This window comes from Saccopteryx leptura, chromosome 1 (assembly GCF_036850995.1).
Source record: "Saccopteryx leptura isolate mSacLep1 chromosome 1, mSacLep1_pri_phased_curated, whole genome shotgun sequence".
Lineage (NCBI taxonomy): Eukaryota > Metazoa > Chordata > Mammalia > Chiroptera > Emballonuridae > Saccopteryx > Saccopteryx leptura.
In genome coordinates this window covers 162,843,664-162,871,598 of record NC_089503.1, presented here as the reverse complement: position 1 = coordinate 162,871,598, position 27,935 = coordinate 162,843,664, and the positions used below count along the sequence as shown (strand labels likewise).

General features: G+C 52.7%; 1 protein-coding gene across 2 annotated transcripts; it reads left to right on the top strand.

The window, feature by feature from the left end:
• Positions 1 to 21: 21 nt before the first annotated feature.
• IPO9 (importin 9) lies at positions 22 to 27,806 on the top strand. 2 transcript variants are annotated; one of them, XM_066379616.1, is made up of 24 exons: positions 22 to 231; positions 10,022 to 10,083; positions 10,270 to 10,356; positions 10,933 to 11,134; positions 13,471 to 13,559; positions 14,273 to 14,359; positions 14,760 to 14,879; positions 14,973 to 15,073; positions 15,271 to 15,329; positions 15,832 to 15,983; positions 16,623 to 16,691; positions 17,437 to 17,543; positions 17,845 to 17,984; positions 19,859 to 20,018; positions 21,193 to 21,419; positions 23,101 to 23,249; positions 23,398 to 23,526; positions 24,001 to 24,276; positions 24,434 to 24,600; positions 25,041 to 25,174; positions 25,703 to 25,825; positions 26,181 to 26,285; positions 26,486 to 26,562; positions 26,985 to 27,806. In XM_066379616.1, the coding sequence occupies exons 1-24, from the start codon at positions 78 to 80 to the stop codon at positions 27,093 to 27,095; spliced, it is 3,087 nt and encodes a 1,028-aa protein (XP_066235713.1). In that variant the 5' UTR covers positions 22 to 77; the 3' UTR covers positions 27,096 to 27,806. The 2 variants fall into 2 exon arrangements, with proteins under 2 accessions (XP_066235713.1, XP_066235703.1); XM_066379606.1 differs by having other exon boundaries at positions 16,623 to 16,721.
• Positions 27,807 to 27,935: the final 129 nt, after the last annotated feature.

Here is a 27,935-nt window from a genome sequence, read left to right as displayed (position 1 = left end):
GCTTCGCGGATTGGCCGCGCGCGGGAGCCGTCGTCCGTGGCGGGCCGGCCGCGGGGCTGGCGGGCTGAGTGGGAAAGATGGCGGCGGCGGGCGCGGCCTCGGGACTGCCGGGGCAGGTAGCGCAGGGCCTGAAGGAGGTGCTGGTGGACACGCTCACGGGGATCCTGTCGCCGGTGCAGGACGTGCGCGCGGCCGCCGAGGAGCAGATCAAGGTGCTGGAGGTGACGGAGGGTGAGTGTGCGGAGCAGGCGGGGCGCTGCGGGGCTGGCGTGGGCGCTGGGGTCCAGGCGGGTGCGACTCGGACGGCGGGGGGCGCTGCGGGGCGGCGTGGGCGCTGCGAGGCTGGCGGGGCACTGTAGGACGTCTTGGGCGCTGGGGAGCCGGGCGGGTGCAGCGCGGAGCCGGCGCGGGGCGCTGCGGAGCCGGGCGGGTGCAGCTCCGACGGCGGGGGCACGTTACGGGCCGCCGGAGGGCAGCGCGGGGCGGCCGGGCGCGCATGGCTCCGCCAGGCTGCGGCCCGGACTCCGGCCTTGGCCTCCCGCGCTGCACTCACCCGGCCCCGCGGCGCCCCCGCCACGCCGGCCTTTGTCTCCAGCTTTGTCCCCGCGGGATGGGAAGTGGTCGCGGGCGCCGCGCAGCCGGCTCGGTCCTCCCCGAGACCCCCGGACCGGACGTGCGCGGCGCCGGAACGCGCCCTCCTTGGGTTCGGGCCGCGGGGAATGTAAAAGGCGGGGAAGGTTTAGCGCTGTTCTAGAGGCCCAGGGACAACTGTCATTGTCCGGCAGACGTGGGGCCCGCGCGGTGGATGGGAGGCGCCGGTGCTGCCGCGCCCCCAGGAGAGCCTGCGCTCCCGGTGACCCGGCCAAGCAGCGCATCATGGTCGAGTGACTGTGCCCTGACGATGCCCCGCGTTCCTGCCGTCCAGATGCAGGTGCGGCACCTTTCCTGAAAGAGGGCCCGGGATCGTTGTGAGACTGTCCCACCTCGGCGACGTCCGTTATAAAGTGCCGGCCCTCGCTTTCTCCATTCTTCGGGGTCTCGCGTTCGGTCCAGGCCGCTGGTGGCATTTGATAGAAACACGCACGCAGACCCGCGCTGACTGGTGGTGCGCCGGAGGCGCGCGGGGTGGGGACAGCTGCGGGTGCCAGAGAGGCGACCTCATCCCAGTGGTCTGGCAGAGAGCATGTGGCCTGAGAGTGTCTAGTTGAAATGAGCTGCTTTAAAACCTTTGGAGGCATTGAGGTTTTTAAATAGATTCCTTATGTTAACTTGCAACTATACAAATACACCTCTTAGTAACCTGTTTTTAGGGAGAGGATGCGGCACCTGGCTTTCTTTCTTCCCCTATGACTTTAACAGCTTGTTTTGCCTTTGGGTCTGGAGTGCCCCCAGTTTCATGTTGTGTTTGCATCTCAGCTGTTGGCTTGACATGGACAGTAGTGTCTTTTCTGCCTTGAGGAACAGAGGCAGCACCTGGCTTCCCAGCCAGCACCCTGGCTCTATGGCCAGACACCACAGGACACGCCTCCTGCTTTCAGAATGCCCAGCAGGCCGATGAATGAACATGTAATTTTTGCTCCTTCAGAATTGCTTCACATGTTAGTTTTATTTTAGTAGGAAAAAAACCCAACAACAACACTGCTTTCTGGTGCTAGGAAACATACTTCCTGAAAACTCGAAGTTTATGAGAAATCTGGGCGTTGGTGTTTATTATTTGTGTCCCAGTCATCTTTTGGTTCCCTGGGCTCAAGGTCGGTCGGGTAACAACCAAATCTCATTGTTTCTAGTCCCTCTGTGCCTTCCAGTAACCAACCACACTGTCTTTGGGAGGTGTTTGTTATTGCCGCACACAGGAGACTGGTCCCAGCTGGTCCCTAATCAGTCTGTTCCCTTTGGCAAACAGGTGTGCCACCTTCCTTGGGTGCCAGGTGATGATGCCTAGTCTTGAAAATAAGTGAAAGAATCTCTAATGTAATTCTGGGGGAAAGGGCACAGGTCAGCTGTCAACGCCTTGTCAAATATACAGACAAGAAATGTTGACAAACTCTGACCAGAATCTGGGGCAGAGGAAATTTTATTGATTGATTTCAGAGAGAGAAGGGAGGAAGACAGAAACATTGACTTGTCTCTGTATGTGCCGCAACCCGGGATCAAACCTGCAACCTTCGTGTTTCAGGACAATACTCTAACCAACTGAGCTATCCAGTCAGGGCTGAGAGGAAATTTTAAGAAGCAGTTATCTTAGAAAATTGAGGTTGCAGGATCCCAGTGTACATCCTGGTCATTTAGTCTGCCAGCTGGAATTTTCCCAGAAATAACTTTCTTCCAATTAGTTATCATTTTCCAGATGGGAGCCCATTCTCCTAAGCCGAGGAAGGAGTGTGCTTGAGAGAGTCACCTGCCTCATGCTGGGTCAATTTCAGAAGGATCAAGATAGTTGTTTCCTCAGCCTGGCTTCCTCAAATGGCTTTCCTGAGTCCCTGCCGTTTTCTCTTGTTACTTGGTGTCTGAGGGAAACCAGCAAACATTTCTGAGTAGTTAAAGCCTAGCTAATATGGTTAATTAACTAGAGGAGATGGTGCCCCTAGCCTCCTTCAGACAGCACTCCATCCTGAGCTGAGAAGCACGCTACTACTTGGAAGTTAGGAAGTTATACAGTTTTCCAGCAAGTAGTGGTACCTTTCATCTTTCTTGGGGTATTGAGATCTTGAGTTTGGTCAGCAGACTTTGCTGGAATGTTGTTCTGCCCCAACAGAGCAAAAATATAAGGCTTTTTGATCTGAAAGAGCATTTTTCTAATTTTATTTTACTTAATAGGCAAGTGATATCAAGCATTTTGTAAACATAATTGAAGAGCCTGGGAAAGTGTGAACTGCGGGTGACCTCTTGCATCTGAGGTTCTATGCTCGGCTCCATCAGCTCTGGTGTGTCTGGCTTTCAGGGTCCTGACTTTTGAGACTGTCAGCTCTTTGTTTTTGGTGTATTTATGCTTTACTGTTTTGTATCTTAGAATAAAGTCTTTTTCTTTTTTTTTTTTCTACATCTCTTCTAAGAGTAGCATCATCCAAGTGGTAAAGCGAGTTGGTTTTGCTCACAGTCCCATTCTCCAGGCCAGCATAGCACAGACTTTCCTATATAACTAGATTCCCTGTCATTTGTCTTTTGTCTATTAGAAATGAAGATGTGTTGTTGTTGTTGTCATTTGGCCTTGACTTAGTCCCCAGCAGATAATGTCCCTCCCACCCCTGTTAATTGCACCGGGGAGGAAGTTGCCGCTCCCTGCCTTCTCCTGGAGTTCAGATGCTGCCCAGTCCGTGCTGATCCCCCTTAGAGGCCTCGAAAGAGAGGTCCTGTGCTGGCCGTCTGCCTCCTGGTTCTCATGGGCGCTTTTCTGGCTCTCTTGCAGTATAGCTAAGCGCTGTTACCTGCGAAGGCAGCCCCTCAAGGATCCAGACGCACTCCTGGGCATGTGGCACTGAGGCACTGGGCACTCCTGGGCACTGAGCTGGGCAGAAGGCGGCCACGCTCGGAAAAAGGCCAGTGGTGGAGTTTTCTTTTTCCTTTCAGCTGTGGTTTTGTGGTGTCTTCAACCCCATGAGAAAACAAAGCTCCTGCTGAGCTGTGCTTGGAACTCCCCTCCTCCCCAGAGAGCCCCACACACAGCCCCCTGCCCCCACAGTAGCTTCCCTGCCTATGGAAGCCCTGCCACGTCCAGGTGGTCTCTAGCTGACCCCAGGACCACCCACATGGGTGTCTCTTCCTTTTCTCTCCAGGCTCTCTCCTTGGACCATCCTTCTAAGCCAGTTTTAAATAAGTAATGTTTTTGCCTGGTGGGGCAAGAGAGAGAGAAGGGGGAGCAAAGATGACGAGAGAGGGGGCAGAAGGGAAGCAGGAGGGCAAAGTCTTGCTTAGGAAGGTGATCAGAATACCACTTTGAATTGGATTAAAGGTATAAACAAGAACCTAGACAAGGTGAAAACCCAGGTTAACAGAATGGGTCTGTCCTATTTCACCTCAGGAAGGGAAACTAGAGGAATTCAATTTCTTAACAAAATGGCTTGAGAAAGCTACGTCATACCACCCACTTGGGAATGTTCCCCTATTGCTAACTCAGAGATTGAATTTTAGTTTAATCTGAATTGGCCCTTTCCAAGCAAGACAAAAAATAAAACTGATATAGCCTATGTCACTAAGATTTTTCTACCTTCATCATCCCTAAGTAAGTTTTTCAGCCTTTTAATGCTTTCTAAAAAAGTTATATTTAAAGACACCAATCAGCCTGACCTGGCGGTTGCACAGTGGATAGAGCATCGGACTGGGATGCAAAGGACCCAGGTTCGAGACCCCGAGGTCGCCAGCTTGAGCACGGGCTCATCTGGTTTGAGCAAAGCTCATCAGCTTGGACCCAAGGTCTCTGGCTTGAGCAAGGGGTTACTCGGTCTGCTGAAGGCCCACGGTCAAGGCACATATGAGAAAGCAATCAATGAACAACTAAGGTGTCTCAGCGAAAAGCTGATGATTGATGCTTCTCATCTCTTTCTGTTCCTGTCTGTCCCTCTCTGTCCCTCTCTCTGACTCTCTCTCTCTCTCTCTATCTCTGTAAAATAAAATAAAATAAAAAAGACACCAGTTAGCAAAACTGAAAATCCCCCAACATTCACTAAATAAATAAAATACTTTTTTCTTTACAGATATACTTAGTTGTTTTTTCTTCCAAAAATATTTGGTGGTCTCTGTTAAGTGACTATATGTAAATAGAGTTTTTACTCTTTAACAGAAACCAGCAATGACTAGGAGCATATCTGTGTAGATCAGATTTACAACAAGTCAGAGAATTTGAAGGGTTTTTTTTTTTTTTCTGACTTCTGTGCATTCATTTCATAGCATAGAGTTCAACATCAGTACCACACCTCCACTGTCACTCCTTGTCATATATTCTTCATATAGCTTTGAAGTAAACTAAAGTGTCATGATATGAAATTCTTCTCTGGTGACTTGTATCTCTATATTTCTAATGGGTATATGTGAAGACAGAATAATTAGGTTAAAGTTATCATCAATACTTTCCCTCTTACATCCCGCTATAACCTAATGCAAATTAGTCCTTTGTCCTTGAATTTGGGAGGTTTCCAAACCAAAGTTGATCATGTAGTTACTGTCTTTGAAATTAGGAGCCTGTAGACAAGAAAATGTGTTCTGTTCATCCATCCCATTTTTCAACTTTGTCTTTGGTCAATGGTGGTAGTAGTCTTTGAAGATTTTCTTTCCCACGGAGGCTTTTGAGCAGAGCTCCATGCTTCCTGGACTGTCAAGCTTCTTGTGTAGAGAAAGTAAACTTCCAGAGAAACCCCGTCTGTCAGTGCTTGTTGTAGGCGCCAATCTGCTGGCTGACTTAGGGTTCAGACCTCGTGGGTCTTAGTCTTCTGATGATCTTTTTCCGTCCTCTCAGTCTCAGTGATGTGTGGAGGGAGGTGAGCAGTGGAAACTGGGGTGTGGTCTCTGAGACTTACTAGATAGGGTTAAAGAGCTGCCGCTATTGTGGTCATCATGAGTACTGCCTTCTCCTGTCACTGACAGGGGGAAAGGTCTTCACACTAAGCTCTTCTCTAAAAAGGCAGGTGTGGAGTTCTCGGATTGTTGAGAAGAGGCCCCACTCCCAGCCTGGCAGGCCCTGCATGTACAGTTGCCTGGTCTTCATGCTCTAGTGCAGGGGTCCCCAAACTTTTTACACAGGGGGCCAGTTCACTGTTCCTCAGACCATTGGAGGGCCAGACTATAAAAAAAAACTATGAACAAATTCCTATGCACACTGCACATATCTTATTTTAAAGTAAAAAAACAAAACGGGAACAAATACAATATTTAAAATAAAGGACAAGTAAATTTAAATCAACAAACTGACCAGTATTTCAATGGGAACTATGGGCCTGCTTTTGGCTAATGAGATGGTCAATGTCCGGTTCCATATTTGTCACTGCTAGCCGTAACAAGTGATACGACGCGCTTCCGGAGCTGTGACGCGTGTGTCCCGCATCACCGGAAGTAGTACCGTACATGAGCGCCACCGCCACATATAGTGCTCCTCTCACTGACCACCAGTGAAAGAGGTGCCCCTTCTGGAAGTGCAGCGGGGGCCAGACAAATGGCCTCAGGGGGCCGCATGTGGCCCGCAGGCCATAGTTTAGGGACCCCTTCTCTAGTGATTCTTCCAGTGGTTACCCGTGGGGACTGATGGGGACTGCCTGGTTCCTTCTCCCTTCTCTGACCCTCAGTGTTAAACACTTTTACAACACTTTCACTTGTGGAAAGATGTGCTATCCTTGGATAGGACACTCGGCATCATAGATGAGTTAGACAGGTGGATGCTGAAGTTTCCGGAAAAGCAGGCATGGAAGGATAGCTCCAGACACTAAAAAAGGGAAAGCACAGGAGGAACTAGTTCTGCCAGGCTTCCAGACATGTAAAACCTCTGTAATTAGAACAACATGAGGCTGGCACACAAATAGACACACAGAAATGTGCAGTGGAGTAGCAAGCCCAGAAATAGACACACGTACCTATGGAAACTAGTAGTATAGCCAAAGGTGGCATCTCAAATCATTGGGGTAAAGTTGGACTTTTTTTTTTTTTTTTTTTGTATTTTTCTATTTTTCTGAAGCTGGAAACGGGGAGAGACAGTCAGACAGACTCCCGCATGCGCCCGACCGGGATCCACCCGGCACGCCCACCAGGGGCGAAGCTCTGCCCACCAGGAGGCGATGCTCTGCCCCTCCGGGGCGTCGCTCTGCCCCTCCGGGGCGTCGCTCTGCCGCGACCAGAGCCGCTCTAGCGCCTGGGGCAGAGGCCAAGGAGCCATCCCCAGTGCCCGGGCCATCTTTGCTCCAATGGAGCCTTGGCTGCGGGAGGGGAAGAGAGAGACAGAGAGGAAGGAGGGGGGGTGGAGAAGCAAATGGGCACCTCTCCTATGTGCCCTGGCCGGGAATCGAACCCGGGTCCCCCGCACGCCAGGCCGACGCTCTACCGCTGAGCCAACCGGCCAGGGCCAAGTTGGACTTTTTAAAAAGGTGCTGGGGCCCTGACTGGTTGGCCCAGGCACTCAGTGGATAGAGCATCGGCCTGGCATATGGAGGTCCCGGGTTCAATTCCCAGTCAGGGCACACAGGAAAAGCACTGCCTGCTTCTCTTCCCCTCCTTCTCTCTCTTGTTCCCTCTTCCCCTCCCGCAGCCAGTGGCTCCATATATATATTTGAGCATCACCCCCTAGTGGGCTTGCTGGGTGGATCCCGGTCGGGGAGCATGCAGGAGTCTTTCTCACTATCTACCTTCCTCTCACTTAAAAAAAACTTTTTTTTAATTTAGCCTGACCAGGCGGTGGCGCAGTGGATAGAGCATCAGACTGGGATGCAGAGGACCTGGGTTCAAGACCCCGAGGTCGCCAGCTTGAGCTCATCTGGTTTGAGCAAAAGCCCACCAGCTTGAACCCAAGGTCGCTGGCCCCAGCAAGGGGTTACTTGGTCTGCTGAAGGCCCGCGGTCAAGGCACATATGAGAAAGCAATCAATGAACAACTAAGGTGTTGCAATGCGCAATGAAAAACTAATGATTGATGCTTCTCATCTCTCTCCGTTCCTGTCTGTCTGTCCCTGTCTATCACTCTCTCTGACTCACTCTCTGTCTCTGTAAAAAATAAATAAATTTAAAAAAATTCTGTTTTAATTTAAAAATAAAAAGGTGCTGGGACAGCTGGGCAGCCATTTAGAATTAGATCAATATCTTATACCATACCAAATGGATGAAGAATCTAAATGTGTTTTTTTTTTAAGAAACGAAACCATTTAAGAAAATATGGGTGAATTTTTTCCTTAACTTGGGTGTGAGGAAAGGCTTGCTTACTACAACTCAAAATTCAGACACAATTTTTAAAAAAAGAAAAAGTGATAAACTTGACTACATTAAAAAGAATATTTTTATGGTGATGGACAAAGACTTGACTTGGTGGTGGGCGAGTACACAATGTGATGTACAGAGATGTGTTGTAGAATTGGGCACCTGAAACTTATATAATTATATTAACCATTATCACCCCAATAAAATCAATTAAAAAATTTTAAATTTTCATTGCAATATATAAAGTCAAAAAACAGCTGATAAACTGGGAGTTTTTCACAGTTTATACAAACAAAAGGATAGTATCCTTAATATGTAAAGAACTCTTAAAAATTGATGAACAAAGAAAAATGAGAGTCAGTTCACCCCTTCCCCTAACAGTTTATTAGAGAAATACCAGTTAAAACAACATTGAGATAGCATTTCTCACCTGTAAGACAGCAAATGTCTGACATGTGAGAACACATGCTGTTGGTGAGGCTGTGGGGAAACATTCAGAACATTGCTAATGGGCAGTTCACTCGCCTATAACCACCTATCACCCAGCAATCCCATCTGTGGAAATTTAGCTAAAGATATGCCTTCAATGATATAGCAATATACCAATATTTACTGCAACATTGTTAATAAAAGCAAAGGACTGGAAACAGTCTTAACTGCCCATACACAGGAGAGTGATTGAATAATGGTATACAATGTAATATTATGTAGCTGTAAAAAAAAATGAGGAATCTCTGTGAACTGATTTAGAATGAGTTCCAGGATATAACTGACAAAAAAGCAAAGTGCTAAAGAATATCCATATACTACTACTCTTCATATCAATAAGAGGATATAAGAAAATACACATGATCTGATCATTTATACAAAAGAAATACAGGAAAGGTAAACTGGAAACTGGTTACTTACATGGAGTGGTGGGGAGGGGTTGGAAATCCTTAATAGGGCTGAAAAGGGTCAGACACTACTTGGAACATGCCTGTTTGTGCAGCTGAGAATCATGGTAACATGTTACGTACCTTCCCCCAATAATAATTAAAGTCAGACAATGGAGGGGCCCAAAATGGGATACAAGTAAGTAACAAATGAACCTAATTACAAGCAAATAACATAATCTTTGTGTAAGTAGCTGTAGTCCACATGCTGTACATGACATCCCCAGGATTTATTTATATCATTATTGGAGTTTGTGTCTTTGATCCCTTCACCTATTTTGCCCACCTGCCACATCTAGCAACAAACTATATCTATAAGCTCTGGTGTTTTTTTGTTTTTAGATTCCACATATAAGTGAGATCATACAGAATTTGTCTTTCTCTATCTGACTTATTTTACTGAGCATAATGCCCTCAACGTCCATTCAGTTTTCCCAGCACTGTTTGTTGAAAAGACTTGACACCCTTATCAGGATTCGTCCGACCCAGTGAGCAAAGGTTTGTTTTGCTTCTGGGCTCTCTGTCTTTATGCCAGAACTGCCCTGTTTTGATTACTGTAGATTTGTAGGAAGTTTTCTAGTCGGGGAACGTGGGTGCTCCAGTTTTGGTCCTCTTTTGGCTATTGAGATTACAGATGAATGTTAGGATAGGTTTTTCTGTTTCTGCAAATATAATAATAATAATTGGGATTTTGATAGAGGTTGCATTTTAAGGATCTACATTTTAATTTGGGAGTAAGAGTTATTTAGTCTTCCAAATGCCTATCGAGATTACCCTTTACATTGCTTATTGAAAACTATTCACTTACAACAGTTGTATCTTTAGGACTAAGCATGTTGAGGCCAGATTTTCTTAGACATAATCATCTCTTATCTGGTGGTGTGTATCTGAGCAACTCCTGCAGGGTCACCATTTGATTTTTCTTTGGGGTTAGGCAGTACCGGTTTTCAGTTAGAGACCTCATTCATTGGTTTAAGAGGAAGGTGGCTAGAAGAGGCTTTGCCATGAGGAGAAGGTGAGCTGATGCTTTAACTTTCCTTTGTACACAGCCATGCCTGTGGGCCACCTGCTTCTCCTACTTGGGGTACTCCATCTTAGTATTATCAGTGCTCTTAGCTGCTGGCATTGGGGTGAATGTTCAGTGCACTGCTGTGGCTCTCCTGCGTGCTCCTAGACTCACAATAAGATTTTCTCTTCCAGAATTTGGTGTTCACCTGGCTGAGCTGACTGTGGACCCTCAGGGGGCCCTGGCCATTCGTCAGGTAGGTCCAACCCAATTTCCTGTCCTTGGCAGTGAGACTCTTGTGGGAAAGAGGAAGAGCAAGGCCAATCTGTAAATGACCTGGGTTTTGGTGCCGGCTTTAGCTCTGCTTGGGGGGAGCAGGTTGGGCAGGTGAGGAAGGCCTTGTGTCGTCTGGTGTGGACCTTGGGACTTGCTCTCTCTGCAGCTGGCATCAGTCATCCTAAAGCAGTATGTGGAGACACACTGGTGTGCCCACTCAGAGAAGTTCCGGCCCCCAGAAACCACGGAAAGGGTAAGAACAGCCCCTGACCGGTCTGCTGGGTAGCATGGAGCGGCCAGGGGACAGGGCAGGGAGGAGGCAAGTGGGTGCTGGCGCTGTGGGCATGTTTAACACGTACCTGCCAGATGTAGGTCCCTGTCCGCAGTGTTGGAAAAGTATTTTTCTTCTAAGCTGCAACCTAAGTATCTAAAATTAGAATTAAAATTCCAAGTTGCAGAGAGTTGTATGAGGATTAGATGGAGTAGTGTTTGTTTAGTCGAGTGCCAAGCTCCACCCAGGCCCAGGAGGTGTGGGTGAGCAGTGTGGGGCAGGACTGTCCCCAAGCTCTGCGGTCACAGGACTCTGTGTCCCTGCCGCTCAGTCCAGCGGCTGCTGCTGCACCTGGTGCTGGACACTCAGCATGGGCCTGCAATAGCTGTACAGGTGGGCACCACAGAGACTTGATGGAACTGTGTCAGGCTCACACAGTGGAGTGTTCAGTAGATGCGCAGGGTCTTGTGCACATTATTGTGCTGGCACGTACGCTGGTGGGACTCGGCTGACCCCTGGCACCTGGTCTGACTGCAGGTGGGCTCTGCTCCTTTGCAGGCTAAAGTCGTTATCCGGGAGCTGCTGCCCAGTGGGTTGAGAGAGTCAATAAGCAAGGTGCGCTCCAGCGTGGCCTACGCAGTGTCAGCCATCGCCCACTGGGACTGGCCGGAGGCCTGGCCCCAGCTCTTCAACCTGCTCATGGAGATGTTGGTGAGCGGAGACCTCAATGCTGTCCACGGAGCCATGCGTGTGCTGACAGGTATCGGATGCTGTCTCCCTGCCCGGGGGACTTGGGTCCCGCATGCCACAGAACTTACCAGATGCGTGTCTGACAGCACATGTGTGGCTTTCCCTGATGCTGCCCCCTCCCAGTTCTTGGCCCATATCTGTGCGCTGCCCGTTCGCTCTTATAGGGAATTCAGCTAGGGTTGTGTCTGCTACTCAGACCCCACATGCAACGGCAGGTCATGTTCTGGCTTTACCTCAAGCCCAATTGTCCTCTGTGTAGAATTAAGATAATGGTAATATTGGTCTCAAAGGAGCGTTGGGTCGTTTACATGAGCTAATCTCCATAAAGTGTTTAATATAATAACCAGTGTCATAAGTGCTCCTAAATTTTAGATGTTATGATTATCATTATTATTATGTATTACTTTTCTAGATAGTTCAACCAAGACAAGGTTAAGATAGTCAAGTAGAATAAAAATACTTGAACTTGTGTTCCCAGAAGATTTGGGGTTGTCTCTCCTAAGCTTGATTGATTGATCTATCGACCCCTCCCAGACCTGTTGTCATATGTCCCCAGGTAGGACCTAGTTTTCCAGTCTGTTGCAAGTTCCTCCCTGCTTCCTACCATCTTAGGTGAAGTCACTACTCAGTTTTGCCTTCAAGAACTCCTTACCTGGTCATTAGCCATCTTGTATTGACCTTTTAGAAGTCCTATGTCCCCTCTGTTACTATAGGTTTGTAGAAGTCCCACCTATATTTTGTCTCTCCGTGATATGCTGTCTTACCTGAAGTGTGTTCTCACCTACTTATGAATGTCTCTCCTTTTGTGAATCTCAGTTTACTGAACTTGGCATCTGGGACCAATTGCACTGGTCCACAAGATGCCAATGGTCTGTTATAGCAGCTCTGTGCCCAGAAGCAGATCCTTTCTCTCCTGGGTCAGGCCCCCTCCTCCCAGGCCCCAGCTGCCTTTCTGAACTCCCCATTGTCTTCTGCAGTGGCTCAGGTGCAGACAGGATGGCCAATAGCCCTGCTCCGGCTCTCCCTCCTGCTTCTGTGGGACTCTGTGCAGGGACCTCCATGCACCTGGCCTTCCAGGCCCTTCACTCACAGATTCACGGCCCCAGAGCCTCAGTCACAGCAGGATGGGCCAACTCCAGGGTTTTGAGGTGCTGTCCCCTCTCCCATCAGGAGGGTCCCCATTGAACTGACTGACGGGGCTGGTGCAGAACACAAAACACAGCGGTGTCTCAGACAGTGGGAAACTGAGCCCTCTGGTGTCCCGTATTTGCTGACTTGCTGAGTGACCTCAGAAAACTTACTTTGGATTGAAGCTTTTAAAGTGTAAAGAATGTAGACAACCAGAAATGAGCATAGGAGAATAAAAAATGTGGGTTAGCCCCTTGGTGGAATTAAATTTTGCCACATTTTTCATAAAACTCAATTCATCACCGTGCCACCACGCTCCTGTAGACTGGCTTCAGTTCCTAAATAAAATCAAACAGTTGTTAACTGTAAAAGCTCAGGGTTTGTCCTTTAGAGCAGCCACGCTGGTCACGCAGACTCAGCCTAAGTGTTCAATCCTCATTTGGCTCTGTGGCCGACATGGCCCAGGAGTGGGTGTGGTGACCTTGAGCCCACCTGTGTTCCCAGCTCGTCTCCTTTGAGAGGTACTGGCCAACTCGCCCTTTCTGTGGAGATGACATGGAGCCAGGAGGGCAGGGACAGCGTGAGCAGACGAGAGTGTGGGGCTTAGGACCCGCCACCCCGCGCCCTCTGAGCTATCAGTGCCTCGTGGGTGGTTTGGAAGTAAAGGGAAAGGTGTGGCCCCTGTTCCCTTTGCCTTCCTCGGGCATCATCCCATGTAGGCTGCGTGTTGGCATGTGAGTTGGTAGAAATCTATGTTCCAGGGAGCAGCAGGCTCTCTCTTCCGGCTCACTGGTGAGGGTGGCGTGGAGGGTGAAGAGAGCCAGCACGTTCATTGTGTGCATCAGACGGCTTCCCGAGAAAGGGCACTACACACACAACCGGAGGTGAGACCACCTCCAAGTGCCCGGCCACAGCTCCGTGAAGACAGAACTCTCCGAGTTGACCTCCCAAGACGTGACACCCCACCCCACCCATCACACATTCAGGGCTTATGTAAATGTTGTTCTTCACCTCACCAGCTTTCCTTCATCTCTGTAGCATTCTCCTTCCTTTTGTACCAGGTAACTAGTAGCTCTTGCTACTTGTCCTTCCCAGGACACAGCCACCAGGCCAGTGTTCACCTGCGTGTCATCGTTGGGAGGCTGCCGCCTGGCAGCAGCTTAAAACTTGCACACTTAGTGTCTTTGCAGCGAGTTCTGAGTACTACTTTCCTTGCAGAGTTCACACGAGAAGTCACAGACACGCAGATGCCGCTGGTCGCCCCCGTCATCCTCCCAGAGATGTACAAGATCTTCACCATGGCCGAGGTATGCTGCGGCCGTGCAGCTCTGGGCAGCCTCCTCTCTGCAGTAGAGGCCACGGCCTGCTGCTGGTCCCCAACCTGAAGATGAACTGACCCAGAGGGTATGCTAATGCATACCGTCATCTGCATTAACCCCTGGCCTCTCGCTGGATAGAGACTGAGAGCCATCCTTTGTCACAAGCATCCCCCTCCTGCACCCTGTAGCCCGCGGTTCCATGTGCCTTTCCACACCCTTAGCGTCCCCCTCCTGCACCCTGTAGCCCTCGGTTACCGGTGCCTTTCCACACCCTTGGCCTCTCCAAGGCCACGCACTGGAGCTTGTTCACCCAGTAAGATTCACAAGCAGGCTGTGGCTGCACTGCTCGTAATGATGTTTAGTGGCCAACATGTGAATGTGCGGTGGAAGTCATTCATGGCCCATGCTATAACTGCCCTCTGGCCTGGCCCAGGGGCTGCTATCTGAAGAGCACACTGACCGCTGGGCTTCGCCCGCCCCATGTTTCCTCAGGTCAGCCCCCCCAGAGGCCATGCACGCACATAGCTCGTCCCATGTCCTCACGCTGCTGCCTTCCGTCCTAAGTCACAGACCTGTCCCCTGGACACGGCGTGACGTCTGTCTCTAGTGAACCCTGTCCACGTCAGAGCTGAGAAGTCAGTCCTTCCAGTCATAGGAGCACAGACATGCCTGTCTCATGCTGTGCTGTGCCTCTGTCCCAGGTATACGGCATCCGCACCCGTTCCCGCGCTGTGGAGATTTTCACCACCTGTGCCCACATGATCTGCAACATGGAGGAGCTAGAGAAGGTATGGGAGCCCTGCTCTGCAGGCGCACCAGCGGGTGGCACGCTGGCCACTGGGGTCAGCTCAGGTGTCTGTGGCTCAGTTTCCTTTTGCTTGAGCCTTACGTCTTCCAGCACCAGTCCTCCTGCTCTGCACACTGGCCACCCCACACCTGTGCTCACATTTGATGGCCCCATGTAACAGATAGCTTGGAACACGGACCCTGTGATTCAGAAGCAATTTGGAGGAGGTGGTTTGTGTGGTGGCTCTGAGGAGGCCACAGTGAGAGACTGCCAGGGACTGGGTAGCCACGCTGTGACTGCCATGAGCCTGTGAGATCTGCAGAGGCCGGGGTCCCGGTGTTTGCCTTGCACTGTGCCCTGGCCAAGGCGCATGTGGTGCTGACCTCACTTCCCGGTATCAGGGTGCAGCCAAGGTCCTGATCTTCCCCGTGGTGCAGCGGTTCACCGCCGCCTTCGTGCAGGCCCTGCAGACGCCGGATGGGCCCACGTCCGACAGCGGGTTTAAGATGGAAGTCCTCAAGGTAAGCGTGTCTCCTGCCCAGATCCGGAGGGGTCTGCCATTGGGCTGAGGCCTCTGACGTCTCTGCTGTGGGTCTCGTTCTCTCGTGCTGCAGGCAGTGACTGCCCTGGTGAAGAACTTCCCCAAGCACATGGTGTCCTCCATGCAGCAGATCCTCCCCATCGTCTGGAGCACGCTGACTGAGAGTGCGGCCTTATATCCTTCCTGGGCAGGCGGGCAACTCACCGCGGTTGGGAGGGCAGCACTGGGCCGCGCATTTGTGGGGTATCTACTCTTAGTGCTGGCTGGCGTCCACCCATAGTCTCTGCTGTCCTGTAGAGCTTACATAAAGTGGTTCTGTTTCTTTTTTATTTTTTTTGGTTCTGTTTCTGTTTCTTTACTCTTCATCATACTTATGTGAGGACAGAAGTCAACTACACTGAGGAAGTGGAGGACCCTGTGGACTCCGATGGTACGTGTGGTCTGGTCCTGACAAGGCGGGGCCGGGCGAGGAAGGGGCCGCAGTGGGAGGAGCAGCCACGTGCCAGCTCGCTCTCTCAAGCGAGTTTTCTGGTTGAGTTTCCTTTCCGCATGTGGACACTTAGGAGCAAGGCACAGGCCTGTGTCTCACAGTCACAGCGCCTCAGGGTCAGGCTAGGTACCCCCCAGGCTGTGCCTGCCCAATCTGGCTTTTCATCCATCTTAACTTCAGGGCTCTGGGCGAGGACTCTTCCTGCTGTTGTAATATTTTTAAGTAACTCAGATCAAAAACAGACACTCTGGAAAATATATTCAGTGTTTCTGATTCTTGAAAAACCAGTGTGTTTAATGTCTTTGACTCCTTGGCAGTTCCCTGGGAACAACAGTTAGTGAGTGCTGCACATTGTCACCACTGTGACAGACGATGTCGTTACCCCAGTACACGTGCCATCCTTGTTTGCTTGTCACTAAGGTTGTCTCTGTGCTTCCCGTAGGTGAAGTCCTGGGCTTTGAAAACCTTGTCTTCAGCATCTTTGAATTTGTGCATGCTCTGTTAGAGAACAGCAAGTTCAAGAGCACCGTCAGGAAGGCCCTGCCTGAGCTGATCTACTACATCATCCTGTACATGCAGATCACAGAGGAGCAGGTAAGCGCGCCAGGGGTGAGGCCCTGGGAACCAGCGGCTTGCTTCTAAAAACAAGATGCTAGGGACTAACTTCCCATGACGTTTGGGAATGCTGTCTCAGTGTGGCGTTGCCATATCCCTGGTGCTGGGCCATCGGACTTTCCGAGTGCTTTGACCTCAACCTCTGGAGGACCACTGACCAAAAGCCCGGTACCTACACTGACCCGTTTCTTCTCTATGAGCAGTAAAACACAAGTCAGATCACCAGTTTGTTTAGTGGGTCATTAGACCAGAAAAGAACGTTTAAAACAAATAATGCCTCTCTTACACCAACCACAGAGCTGGCACAACCTTCATGTTTGATGCCCTATCAGGTTTCATATATTCAGAAAATTGGCCAGTAGAAGCATAGCAGCTGATAGATAGTTGCAGAGAGCTAGTTATTGGCCACATCCTGAGTGTCACTAGTGAGCAGTAACCTTTGTCCTTTGCCTTGATGAGGGACTTGCTTTTCTTTATCGAAGAGGAAAGCTTGAAGCTACACTTCTGTTCAAGATGAAAACAAAAGGTTGATGTCTCCCTGTGTGCACGAATGGAGAAAGGGACTATGTGGCCCAGGATTGGCCACCTCCCAGAGCCCTGACTCCACCGTTCTTTCAGATCAAGGTGTGGACAGCGAACCCGCAGCAGTTCGTGGAGGACGAGGATGATGACACTTTCTCCTACACGGTCAGGATTGCGGCTCAGGACCTGTTGCTGGTGAGGGGGGGCTGCCTAGCACCCACACCCTGATCAGTCTTGTGGCGCTCCTCTGGCCAGACAGTGCGCCCAGCCCAGAGACGGTGCTGGGCGGCTTCCTCGGGCTTCCTGGGGTTAACGGGTAGCTCTCAAATGAAGTTTGTGACTCAGGAATTCCAAAGTCCCTGCTCCTGGTTCTGGCTCAGCAGTGACCACTGGGTGGAAAGTGGTGTGGGGGGTGCCGTGTTCTGAGGAGGCGGGGTGGTCACATCAGGAACGTCTTGGTCTCCGCTCTCCAGCAGGAATGTAGACAAACCAGAGGTGGTCAGACTGCGCAGGTCAGATTGCTGAGAAATGACCCCAACGTGCTGGGCTGCAGTTTTTCTCATTGTTGTGAGCTTAGCTCACCACCCTTGAGTGTTTCCAAGCCCCTGAGGAAGGTAACACGAGTCTCCACCTAGTGGAGAGGCCTCAGTTTCCACAGTCAGGCTCTCAGAGACCTACGTCTGGTCCTGTGCTATCCTGTTCTCCGCCATCAGGAGACGTACCCGCCAGCGTCCTGGTGCCGGGCCTGCAACCCTGGAGACAGCGCTGACCCCTTGCTAGTCCCAGGTCACCCAGCCAGGCTCAGCCTGTGTGTGGAGGAGTCACCACTCAGTATGCCATTAAATTGGCGATTTCCAGCTAAAGTAGGTTTACTTTGGACAAATAGATGAGCCCCCTCCTCTCTCCCCAGGCTGTGGCCACAGATTTCCAGAATGAGAGTGCGGCTGCCCTGGCCGCAGCAGCCACCCGGCACTTACAAGAGGCTGAGCAGACTAGAAGCAGCGGCACCGAGCACTGGTGAGAGGGGCCACCAGGCCTGCCCAGGACGCGCCGGCTTCCGCGGCCTGTGGCTCTGCTGTGAAGCAGGTCTTTCTGTCCCGACCTTGGCGGGTCCAATGCTTCTGTTTACCCCCTTTTCTTAAAGCCTTGAGAGGCCAGGCCTCACTTTGTTCTTAATTAGAAGACAGGACTGAGTCCTGTGCGCCCACTGTGGGGCTGGGTGGGAGGCCTGGACTGACTGAGCTTCCAAGCCTCCTTCCCCTGGACACTGACCTGTCTACAACATGGCTCGTGTCACAAGTGTACGTCCCATTCGCAGGTGGAAGATCCATGAGGCGTGTATGCTGGCACTGGGCTCGGTGAAGGCCATTGTCACTGACAGCGTGAAGAGCGGCCACGTGCACTTCAACATGCACGGTTTCCTAACTGGTGTTGTCCTGGCTGACCTCAACCTCTCAGGTATGGCTCCACAGCGCCAGGCCCTGGACGACCAGGCCTGTCCACTCCTTCCTCTTGTGCACTGAGGTAGGTAAGCCAGGCGCGCTCATGTGTCCTCGGGGCTGAGTTCTCTCCTCCCAGACGGCTCGGCTTGCCTTCACCAGTAGCGAATACTGTTGCTTCGTCCACGAGGCTGCCTCCCAGACATTGCTGCGTCCTTGCTGTGTGGGGCCCAGGAGCAGAGCGCAGGTCTAGTCGCTCACCTCAAGGACGCGGCTCAAGTCCTGTCTGAAGCAGGAATGCCCGCAGGCTATCTGAGTCGGGCTCATTCTTCCTGCTTGTTTCCTGTTGTGTTTCTCACCTCTGTCTTGGCCAGTATCTAATTCAGGGTTCTGCTCCCCTGACCATGTCAGTTATCTATTGCCTTACGAGAAAAGTAGCCTCTGGTGGGTGAGACTGATTTCCACAGCAGCACCGCAGAACAGCTGCAGAGACTCACAGGGTCTCTGGCTGCCGTTTCCAGCTCCCCTGCCCATACCACGTCCACTCCTTCACACAGCAGGCCCTGTGTGAAGGCACGGGTACTGCATGCTCCAACCCCGGCCGGCTGCTACCTCTCCTTCATGGAGCACCCTGAGGACTCAGCTCTGGCTGACGGGGGCTGTTCCAGGCTCTCAGGCCCACGGGGGTTCCTTTCGCTGTGCTCTGACCGGAGTCACATCCACCCTGTCTCCTGCGCCGTGGGCCTTGGTATACTAGACAGTGTAATCAGGGCATGTTGTGTCAGAGTGTGGGAGCTTCTCAAGCCCATCAGCATACCTTTGTATGACTCCCTAGCAAAGAATCTTCAGGAGTTCATGCACCTGTGAGACTATTTAGTGTTAAGACTGGAGAAAGGTTTAATACATAACATTTATTATTCTGCCTGTAGATAAGAGTCTATTCTGCACCTGCCACTTATCAGTGATCACAGTCTTCTGTCCATTTCATGTGACAGTACTTAACATACTTTATTAGCAATTAAAATCAAGAAGTCTAAGACACAAGAGACAGCATTCCTTCCCGGAGTCGCAAGGGAATGAGGGTGAAAAGATACGATCCCTGGTCTTAGGTGAGAACAGTCTCCCCGCTGGGGTTTCAATGGTTAGCACGTCACATCAGACGGGCAGTTTGCCAGGTTTAGTTCAGAGATCCCATCACTTGACTGCTGACTGTGCACATAACTGAGTGGAGTCTTGTGCCCTGAATAAGTATAGTATATCTCTGCCCTCGGGCAGTGTGCCTCTGGTGGGGAATGACTCTCACCCTGTGGCTGGAGTGTCAGGCAGAACACAGGCTTTGTGAGAAGGCCCAGGCCACAGCATTTTTATGGCACAGGGCAGGTGGGGCTCCGTCAGCCCCAGAGGCCCGCTGGGTGATGTGGGAGAGGCGGAGGTGCTGGCTGACCAGCAGCGCAGAAACATGAGGTGGGAGTCTCTGGGGAGCGCGTGCTCGAGTCGAAGCCATGAAGGGAAATCGTAGGTAACACTAGAGCCGCTGATCTTGGGCCATGAACACCATGCGAGCACGTGCTCTTTTTTGGTAGACTGGCATTTATGGTCATGGTTTAAGAATGACAGCTGTGATCTATGGTTCCAGTAGTGGCCTAAGAGGGGGCTGGGGGACGTGTAGGGGGCTGGCCAGCCGTGCGGCTGAGGGACAGGGAGAGCTGGGGGGAGCATCTTTAGTCTAAGAATATCCAGGGTCTGCTTTTTCAGTGGTGAGAAGGTCATGCTTTTTTGCACCAAAATGCCCTCCTACATAGCATCCAGCGACTGTGACAGGCTGAGGATGGCGGTGGGCAGGGACGAGTCACGGGTATGCTGCCCACTCTAACTGCTCTCTCTTCCCCCTAGTGTCTCCCTTCCTCTTGGGTCGGGCACTTTGGGCTGCCAGTCGGTTCACTGTTGCTATGTCCCCTGAATTGATCCAGCAGTTTCTGCAGGCAACAGTTAGTGGTCTTCATGAGACACAACCCCCGTCAGTCCGAATTTCTGCTGTGAGAGCCATCTGGGGGTGAGTACACCACCTTGGGGTGATGAAAACCGTTTTCAAAGAAAGTGCTCAGAGCAGAGGCCCAACCAGCGGTTGTCGGTGGTTTGTGTGGCTTGAGGTTCTTCGTGAAGGTCTGCGGAGTAGACATGGGAGACGGGGAAGGATGTGTACCAGGCTTGTGGCCGCCAGGCCTCAGTGTGTCTCCCTCTTATGCCTTGATCCCGTGAACCCGCCCCAACTTGAGGACTGCGGGCTGGCGGGCGCCATGTCAACACCATAGGAGTAGGCTCAGCAGCTGGTGTCAGACATCAGGAGGTTCTGGCCCAAAGGACAGAAAGTCTGGATCAACCTAGGTCTAACCCCACGGTTTCACTGGTCACTGTGGACCTTTGACCCCAGCAGCTGGCACATAATGTGGATATAAGACCCTTACAGGTTTTTAAAAAGCATGTATCAAGTCCTGGGGAGGCCCTTGTTTTTGATCTAGGTTTTCTAACCCAGAGAAACAATGTTTTCAGTGACTTTTATTGCTGTTCTGAAGACGAACAAAAGTAAAGACGTAATTATTGTAACCACTGGACCTGGCGAGCAGTGTCCAGTAAAGGTTTCTTGATTGAATGAGACGTGAATAAGGCTTCATTCAGAACTATGTCCAGCCGGCTTCAAACCCTACAAATAGTACAACAGTTCTGAGTGTGCTGAGAATGTTTATGCAAGTTGATCTCATTTTAGGATGCAAAAAAAATACAAAATTTTTATAACCTGGAAGTTTTAAGATAGTCTTTTTTTCCCTTTTTTAAGATAGTCTCTTGTTACATAATAGTTATGTTGGAAGAGACATAAAAACACTAAGTATTTGGTAAGTAATGAGATATGTCCGTAGGTGAGTAAGGCTGCTGGAATCATGGCATTTGACTAGAATCTGAGTAATTTGGATGTGACACAAGGGGACTTACTTGGAAACAGTGGGAGAATGAGGAGAGACATTTTGGAGCAAACAGTGGGGACCAGAGCGGAAGTGAATCAGCAAGAGACGGCGGTGCTGGTGTTTGTGGGACGTGTCGTGAGCAGAGGTGGCCACACGCTTGAGAACTGGCTTCCTAAAGCTGCACGCACAGCAGGCCATCACCGTGCTGCGACAGGAGACCTGGCATGGAGGGCCCCATGAATGATGCCTGCTCCACTGTCTCCACAGTTACTGTGACCAGCTGAAAGCCTCAGAGAGCACGCACGTACTGCGGCCCTTCCTCCCCAGCATCCTGGATGGCCTGATCCACCTGGCCGCGCAGTTCAGCTCTGAAGTCCTGAACCTAGTGATGGAGACTCTGTGTATCGTGTGCACGGTGGACCCAGAGTTCACAGCAAGTGTCGAGAGCAAGATCTGCCCCTTCACCATCGCCATCTTCCTGAAGTACAGCAACGGTACGCCTCTTAGGAGGGTGCGCACCACAGACAGGGGTGGTCAGGACGTCAGAGAGCAGTTTCCCTGGACCGGGCTCTTCCGCATCATAGACAGAAAGTGGCTGTCAGTCACCAGGGCAGCCGGGCTGTGGGCCCCGCAGGCCTGAAAGTGGCCTCCATTAGAGTGAGAACCGGGATGGTGTCATGGTGAGGAGCTGACGGGCACGAGGCCCAAGTCAGAGCTCGGGCACAGGGGAAAGTGGAGCAGCCCAGTTGGCTCCTAGGAGAGGTGGCCTGGGGCTGTCATTCAGAGAAGAGAGGCGTAGGGCGTCACATGTCGTGCAGAGCTCGTCGTCATGTGTTTTCTGTCACAGCAAAGGGAGAGAATGACAAGGAGGTTACTTTCTACTCCTGAACCGGGTCACTGGACAGCCATCAGGGTCAGTCCTCAGGGGTGTTGAAGGCAGTGGGAGAACACTTATATTATAATGAGTAGACAGTTTTCTACCCTAAAACATCCCAAGTTTTGGTTTTGTCGAGAAAAGGACATATGTAAAGATGTGTATTTAGAAAAATGTGCCCGAAGGAAAGATGTCATGTGAAGGGCCATGATCTCTCGGCAGGTGACGGTGTTTCTGTCCTTCTCCCCTTTGGTGCTTCTCAGCATGCTCTGTGCTCCATCTCTGGGGTGTGCTGTCCTTTCTCATCAGAAAAGAGCGCTGAGCCTGACCTGTGGTGGCGCAGTGGATAGAGCATCAACCTGGAAATGCTGAGGTCGCCGGTTCGAAACCCTGGGCTTGCCTGGTCAAGGCACATATGGGAGTTGATGCTTCCAGCTCCTCCCCACCTTCTCTCTCTGTCTCTCTCCCTTCTCTCCCTCTTTCTTTCTCTCTCCTCTCTAAAATGAATAAAATAAAATAAAAAATTAAAAAAAAAAAAAAGATTTACTAAAAACAAAAAAAAAGAAAAAGAAAAGAGCGCTGAGGGTATTTGTTTTTAGAGGGAGCTCTCATGTTGACTCTCAGGATGTGCAGGAGGGGGGGTCATAGAGTGTGACAGCGTGCTGCACGGGTATGTCACTGCTTTGTCACGTAGAATGTGTGCTGGGAGGCAGGAGGTTCCCACCCACACTGTGAGGGGTGCCTCCATCTCTGCAGCCTTGTGTCACATTCTGTGAGCACCGTTGTGAGGCCCCGAGCTGCCCCTCCGTGCGCAGCAGCCTCGTGCTGAGGGGACAGGGGGCACGTGTCATAGGCCACACAGCTGCGTCTGCACAGGCTCTGTCTGGGACACTGAGTGCCGAGGGCTTTCTGTGTCTGCCTGACAGGGACAGGCTCCTCATGTGGGTGGCACAGGGCAGGTCCCTCCCTGTGTGGCGAGTCTGCAGCTATTGCCCACACTGCTTTCCCTCAGCACCTGGCCTCATGCTCAGGCCAGGTTTCACAAGAATTGACAGTGAGACCAACCTCAGAGGAAGAGCCAAGCTTAGTTTGAAGGGTAACTCTCTGCTCGTCGGGGCTGTGGGGCCTGCTGTGTCTCTTGGAGGTGCCGCCTCTGTCTTGTTGTTGCAGAGGATCCCTGTAGCCCGCTGGATCCTAGGCATGCGCCATGTTGCTCACATGGAGTAGGGCCACATGCAGGCAGCATGGGGCCAAAAGCGTATGCAGACATCGGACGGGGTCTGTGTTCCTTGTCCACTCAGATCCTGTCGTGGCCTCGCTGGCTCAGGACATCTTCAAGGAGCTGTCCCAGATTGAAGCGTGCCAGGGCCCCATGCAGATGCGGCTGATTCCGACCCTCGTCAGCATCATGCAGGCACCAGCGGACAAGATCCCTGCCGGGTTATGCGCAGTGAGTAGGCATGGGTGTGAGTGAGCGTAGGGGTAAGCGTATGAGTGTGCGTGCGCACGCAAGTGTGTGTGTGGTGTGTGTATATGCTAGAGGGTGTGTGTGAGTGTGAGCGAGCTGTCTGGAGCAGCTCTGATCCTCCCCTCCTCAGACGGCCATTGACATCCTGAGCACCGTGGTGCGGAACACGAAGCCTCCGCTCTCTCAGCTGCTCGTTTGCCAGGCCTTCCCGGCCGTGGCGCAGTGCACCTTGCACACGGATGACAACGCCACCATGCAGGTACGTGGCCATGGGCCTCCTGCAGGGGCATGCTCAGGGTTGAGGCATCTGACCAGTTCACTCTTCGAGTGCATGTCTCACATCAGAGTGTGCCTGAAGGAGCAAGATGGCTCCGGCTGCAGAAGCCGCACTCTGTGCTTGGGTGCTGCCACGTGGACGTGGGTACCATGTCTGGGAGCCGCCATCGTGGAAGAGGCTGAAGGCGCTCAGCCTTGGGCCGTAGAAGGTCCTTCCCAGTGTTTCCTCTGTGACTAAAGTCAGCTCTGCCTGCAGCCTAGTTACGCTGAGCCTGAGACGTCCTTTCTGGGCAGGGCAGGGTCTTTGTGGCTCAGTTTGTTGGCCGTGGTCCCTGCGGGCAGAACGTGCATTTCTGAGATGGCTGGGGGATGAGGCGGGCCTGTGCGCATCTGTCAGCAGGGAATGCTGGCTCAGCCCTGGAGGAGGTCCCCCACACTGACCTCGCTGTCTCCCCAGAACGGCGGCGAGTGCCTGAGAGCCTATGTGTCGGTGGCTCTGGAGCAGGTGGCCCAGTGGCAGGACGAGCAGGGCCACAGTGGGTTGTGGTACGTGATGCAAGTGGTCAGCCAGCTTCTGGACCCCCGCACCTCCGAGTTCACCGCAGCCTTTGTGGGCCGCCTTGTCTCCACCCTCATCGCCAAAGCCGGGCGCGAGCTGGGGGAAAACCTGGACCAGATCCTCCGTGCCATCCTCAGCAAGATGCAGCAGGCGGAGACCCTGAGCGTCATGCAGGTGCGCGGCAGAGGCCACTTCCGTGCAGGCAGGGTTACTGAGCTCTGACGCCCCAGTGGCCGTTGGGTCACATGGATAGTGTGGGTCCAGGAGACACTGACAAGGACAGTGTCACGTTCTTTGTTCGTTGACGGCCGGCCCCTCTCTTTACCCCTAGTCCCTGATCATGGTGTTCGCCCACCTGGTACATACCCAGCTGGAGCCCCTCCTAGAGTTCCTGTGCAGCCTGCCTGGGCCAACTGGCAAGCCTGCCCTGGAGTTCGTTATGGCTGAGTGGACAAGCCGGCAGCACCTGTTCTACGGCCAGTACGAGGGCAAAGTCAGGTGGGCCCCTCCTCCTGCTGTTCCCAGACCTGTACCCTGGACCCTGCTGAGTACATCAGTGTCCCCGGGTTCCCAGGCTCTAGCTGTTGTGTCCACTCTCTGCCGCTGGGAGCCCTCTGCACCGCACACTTCCCAGCCAGAGGTCATTTCCCTTCCCTCACGTGCTCCGACCTGGGCTCTGATCTCTCCCTCCCTGTCCTGGCTGTCCACCCCTGGTCTCATCACGCAGCACCCTCGCATGGCCCCCTCGAGCGTGGCTCAGCAGTTCCTCCCTGGACCTCCCACGAATGCTGAACCCTATTTCCAGCTGAACCCTCTCCTGTCTGTTCACTACTTGTGACTAGAACTTCACCATCAAAGAGTCTCAAGACATAATTTTCATGTCCTTGGAGTGATCTCTAGGACTGCCACTGGGTAACCCCTCCTGCGGTCCCCCACAGCTCAGTGGCACTGTGCAAGCTGCTCCAGCACGGCATCAACGCAGACGACAAGCGGCTGCAGGACGTCCGCGTGAAGGGCGAGGAGATCTACAGCGCGGACGACGGCCCTCGTACCCGCTCCAAGACCGCCAAGAGTGGGTGGCGCTGGGGAGGCCCGGGGAGGCAGGGGCACACTGTGGTGTCTGCTCTTAGCCCGAGCAGTCAGCAGTGGGCTGGAGAGGAGCAGAAAGCTGTGCATGAACAAGAGGTCAGCTGGTGGCTCTTCCTGTTGCTGTTCGTTGACAAGCATCTTGGGCACCAGGGACTCTGCTTCTGGTTCTGTGCTGGGGCTACGTTGTCAAGTCCAGAATGTCTGGCTCAGGTTGCCTTTGGCCTGTGACCCCAGTGACTGGTCAGCAGCACATGTGACGCTGCCTCCTGACCTGTAGGGTCCTCGCTACCTGTGCACTCTCAGCTGCGGAGTGTGGGCCAGGCGCGCTCTGTGCTCCCTCCTAACTCCTGAACTGATAGCACCAGGCAGACGGATATAACTGATTCATTCTTCAGCAACTGGATGTGGTCTGGGTGGGGACGCCTGAGGGGGGCTGCTGAGTGTCCCTGCGGGGTGGGACATCGCCAAGGAGCCCGCAACTGCTAACATGGAGCCTTTTCTTTCCTCCTAGACCCTGAGCGCTGGACAGACATTCCTTTGCTGGTCAAGATCCTAAAGCTGATCATCAATGAGCTGTCCAGTGTCATGGAGGCCAACGCCGCCCGCCAGGCCGCTCCGGCTGGGTGGGGCCAAGGTACTGTGGCCCCCACTCCTAGAACCCTGTAGCCTGGCAGAGCAGTCACCAGTTTTCAGATCATCTGCTTGCTTACTGAGTTAAGTTTTTAAAAGACATTTATTGCGTACCTGCAGCACGCCTGACCTCTGAGATCACAGGGCTGGGTAGGGATCACCAAGACCGGTGGCTAGGGCGCACCTCGAGCTTGGCAGCCCATCTCCCCAGAGCACACCTCTCCCTTCAGCTTTCCAGGAGGCCTGCATCCCCAGTTCACCCACTGGGGACTGCAGGCCACTGTCAGAGACTGGGGCCACTGTGCCTGTTAGGGTCCAGGGGCAGCCTGTGATTGCAGCTTCCCTTGGTCTCCAACCAGACGACTCCAATGACATGTGGGAGGACGAGGAGGAGGAGGAGGAGGAGGATGACGGCAGCCTGGCTGGCCAGCTCTTATCAGACATTCTCGCAACGAGTAAATACGGTGAGCGGGTGCAGAGGACAGCATGGCAGATGCCCCTTCTGCACCCACCACTAATGAGACGGTGCCCAGCAGGGACTGGTGGGCCCATGGGAGTGTTCCGGTTACCTCACCCTTCTCCCACAGCTGCAGGCTATGCCCTACCTCCTGGGGCCTGCCAGGGCTCTGCCCTGACCACTCCCCCCGCTGGCTATGTCTGACAGAGGAGGACTACTACGAGGACGATGAGGAAGATGACCCTGATGCCCTGAAGGACCCTCTATATCAGGTTGATCTGCAGGTATGGCGTCCAGAGACCCCATCTTACAAGTGAGTCTCAAGCTGCGGAGCCAGGAACGTGGGCCTGAACCCACTCTTGGTCCATCCTGCAGCCTCCGGGCAGAGTTCTGATCTTGCTGAGTGTCACGGGCTTTGGATGGCACATTCCCCTCGGGTCTGTACCAGGGCTGTGGTCCGGCCTCTTGTGGCTGTGTTTGAAGGCCCTCAGGGCAGAATGTGAGGGACGTCCTGGGTACCATTAGTTTTCTGATGGAATTCAGTCCCCGGGCGGAACCTAAACCAGGCCCAAGAATGTGGAGAAGCCCCCCTCAGGGTGTTGTCACTAGTCTAGTAGCCGTGTGTCCTGGACCACTCATGGTCCCCACCCCTGGAGCTGAGTGTCCAGGGCCTCAGTGACAGCACCATCCCCCCACACCCCCCCAGGCATACCTCACGGACTTCCTGTGCCAGTTCGCCCAGCAACCATGCTACGTGATGTTCTCGGGCCACCTCAACGACAGCGAGAGGCGGGTTCTACAGACCATCGGGATCTGACCAGCGGGTCTGCACCTGGTCCTCCAGCTGGCCCCCCCGGCCCGAGCAGCCCTGTGGCCTGGGGTGCATGCTCCTCAGCCTGAGCGCCTGCTCCCTGCAGCCATGCAGCAGCCCTGCCAACAGCAAGACGGAGCCCCCGGTGCTGTCACAGCAATGCTGGGATACAGACTTCTAATGGCCCTTTGGAGGTGACCCATCTCTGGGACCCTTTTCTCCCCAGGTGCACCCCCCATCCGAAGAGTCCCCTGCTGGCTCATCCAGAAGTGTGCTGCCCACAGGACGATGTGCTCACAGACGTTTGCCGGCTGCAGGGGCAGGAACCCAGCCCATCTGTGTCTTGACACGCTCATGTCCAGGGATGTCCGGTGTGTTCAGACAGGTGTGCCCTGGAGAGGACCATGCTCCCGCCCACAGATGCGCAGGCACTCAGGGCCCCTGCCCCACATGCAACACTAAGGGTCTGCTGGGATACTGCCGTGCCCTCCTGTTTGCATGACAGCCCCCACACGGCTCCCATGTACACACATGTGCCAGGCAGCAGCTGTTTTTCCTTTTTTAGAGAAAAAATAGGAAAAACATTTTTTTAAAAGTCAACCTTTCCCCCAGTATATTTAATATACCTCTGCCCCACTGTCTGAGACTCGCAGGTCACCTCGCCCTCAGATTTGCAGCGTGTATTTTTCTAGGAGTAAAGTGACCTTTACAGATGCACCTAGTCTGCACACCTCTGCCTCTTCCGTTGAGACGGAGAATCCAACAGGGAAGGCTGGACCTGGCTCCGGGAGGCCCACCCAGATGCTGTCCTGGCAGCCTGCTGGGGGGGGGAGGGGGGCATCACGG

What these genes read in the sequence shown, in the direction of transcription:
- IPO9 (XM_066379606.1), top strand. Translation starts at nt 78, where the DNA reads ATGGCGGCGGCGGGCGCGGCCTCGGGACTGCCGGGGCAGGTAGCGCAG. An exon ending in GGGCCCTGGCCATTCGTCAG is followed by an intron (nt 10,084 to 10,269) that starts GTAGGTCCAACC and finishes CTCTCTCTGCAG; the next exon opens with CTGGCATCAGTCATCCTAAA. An exon ending in AGCCATGCGTGTGCTGACAG is followed by an intron (nt 11,135 to 13,470) that starts GTATCGGATGCT and finishes CTTTCCTTGCAG; the next exon opens with AGTTCACACGAGAAGTCACA.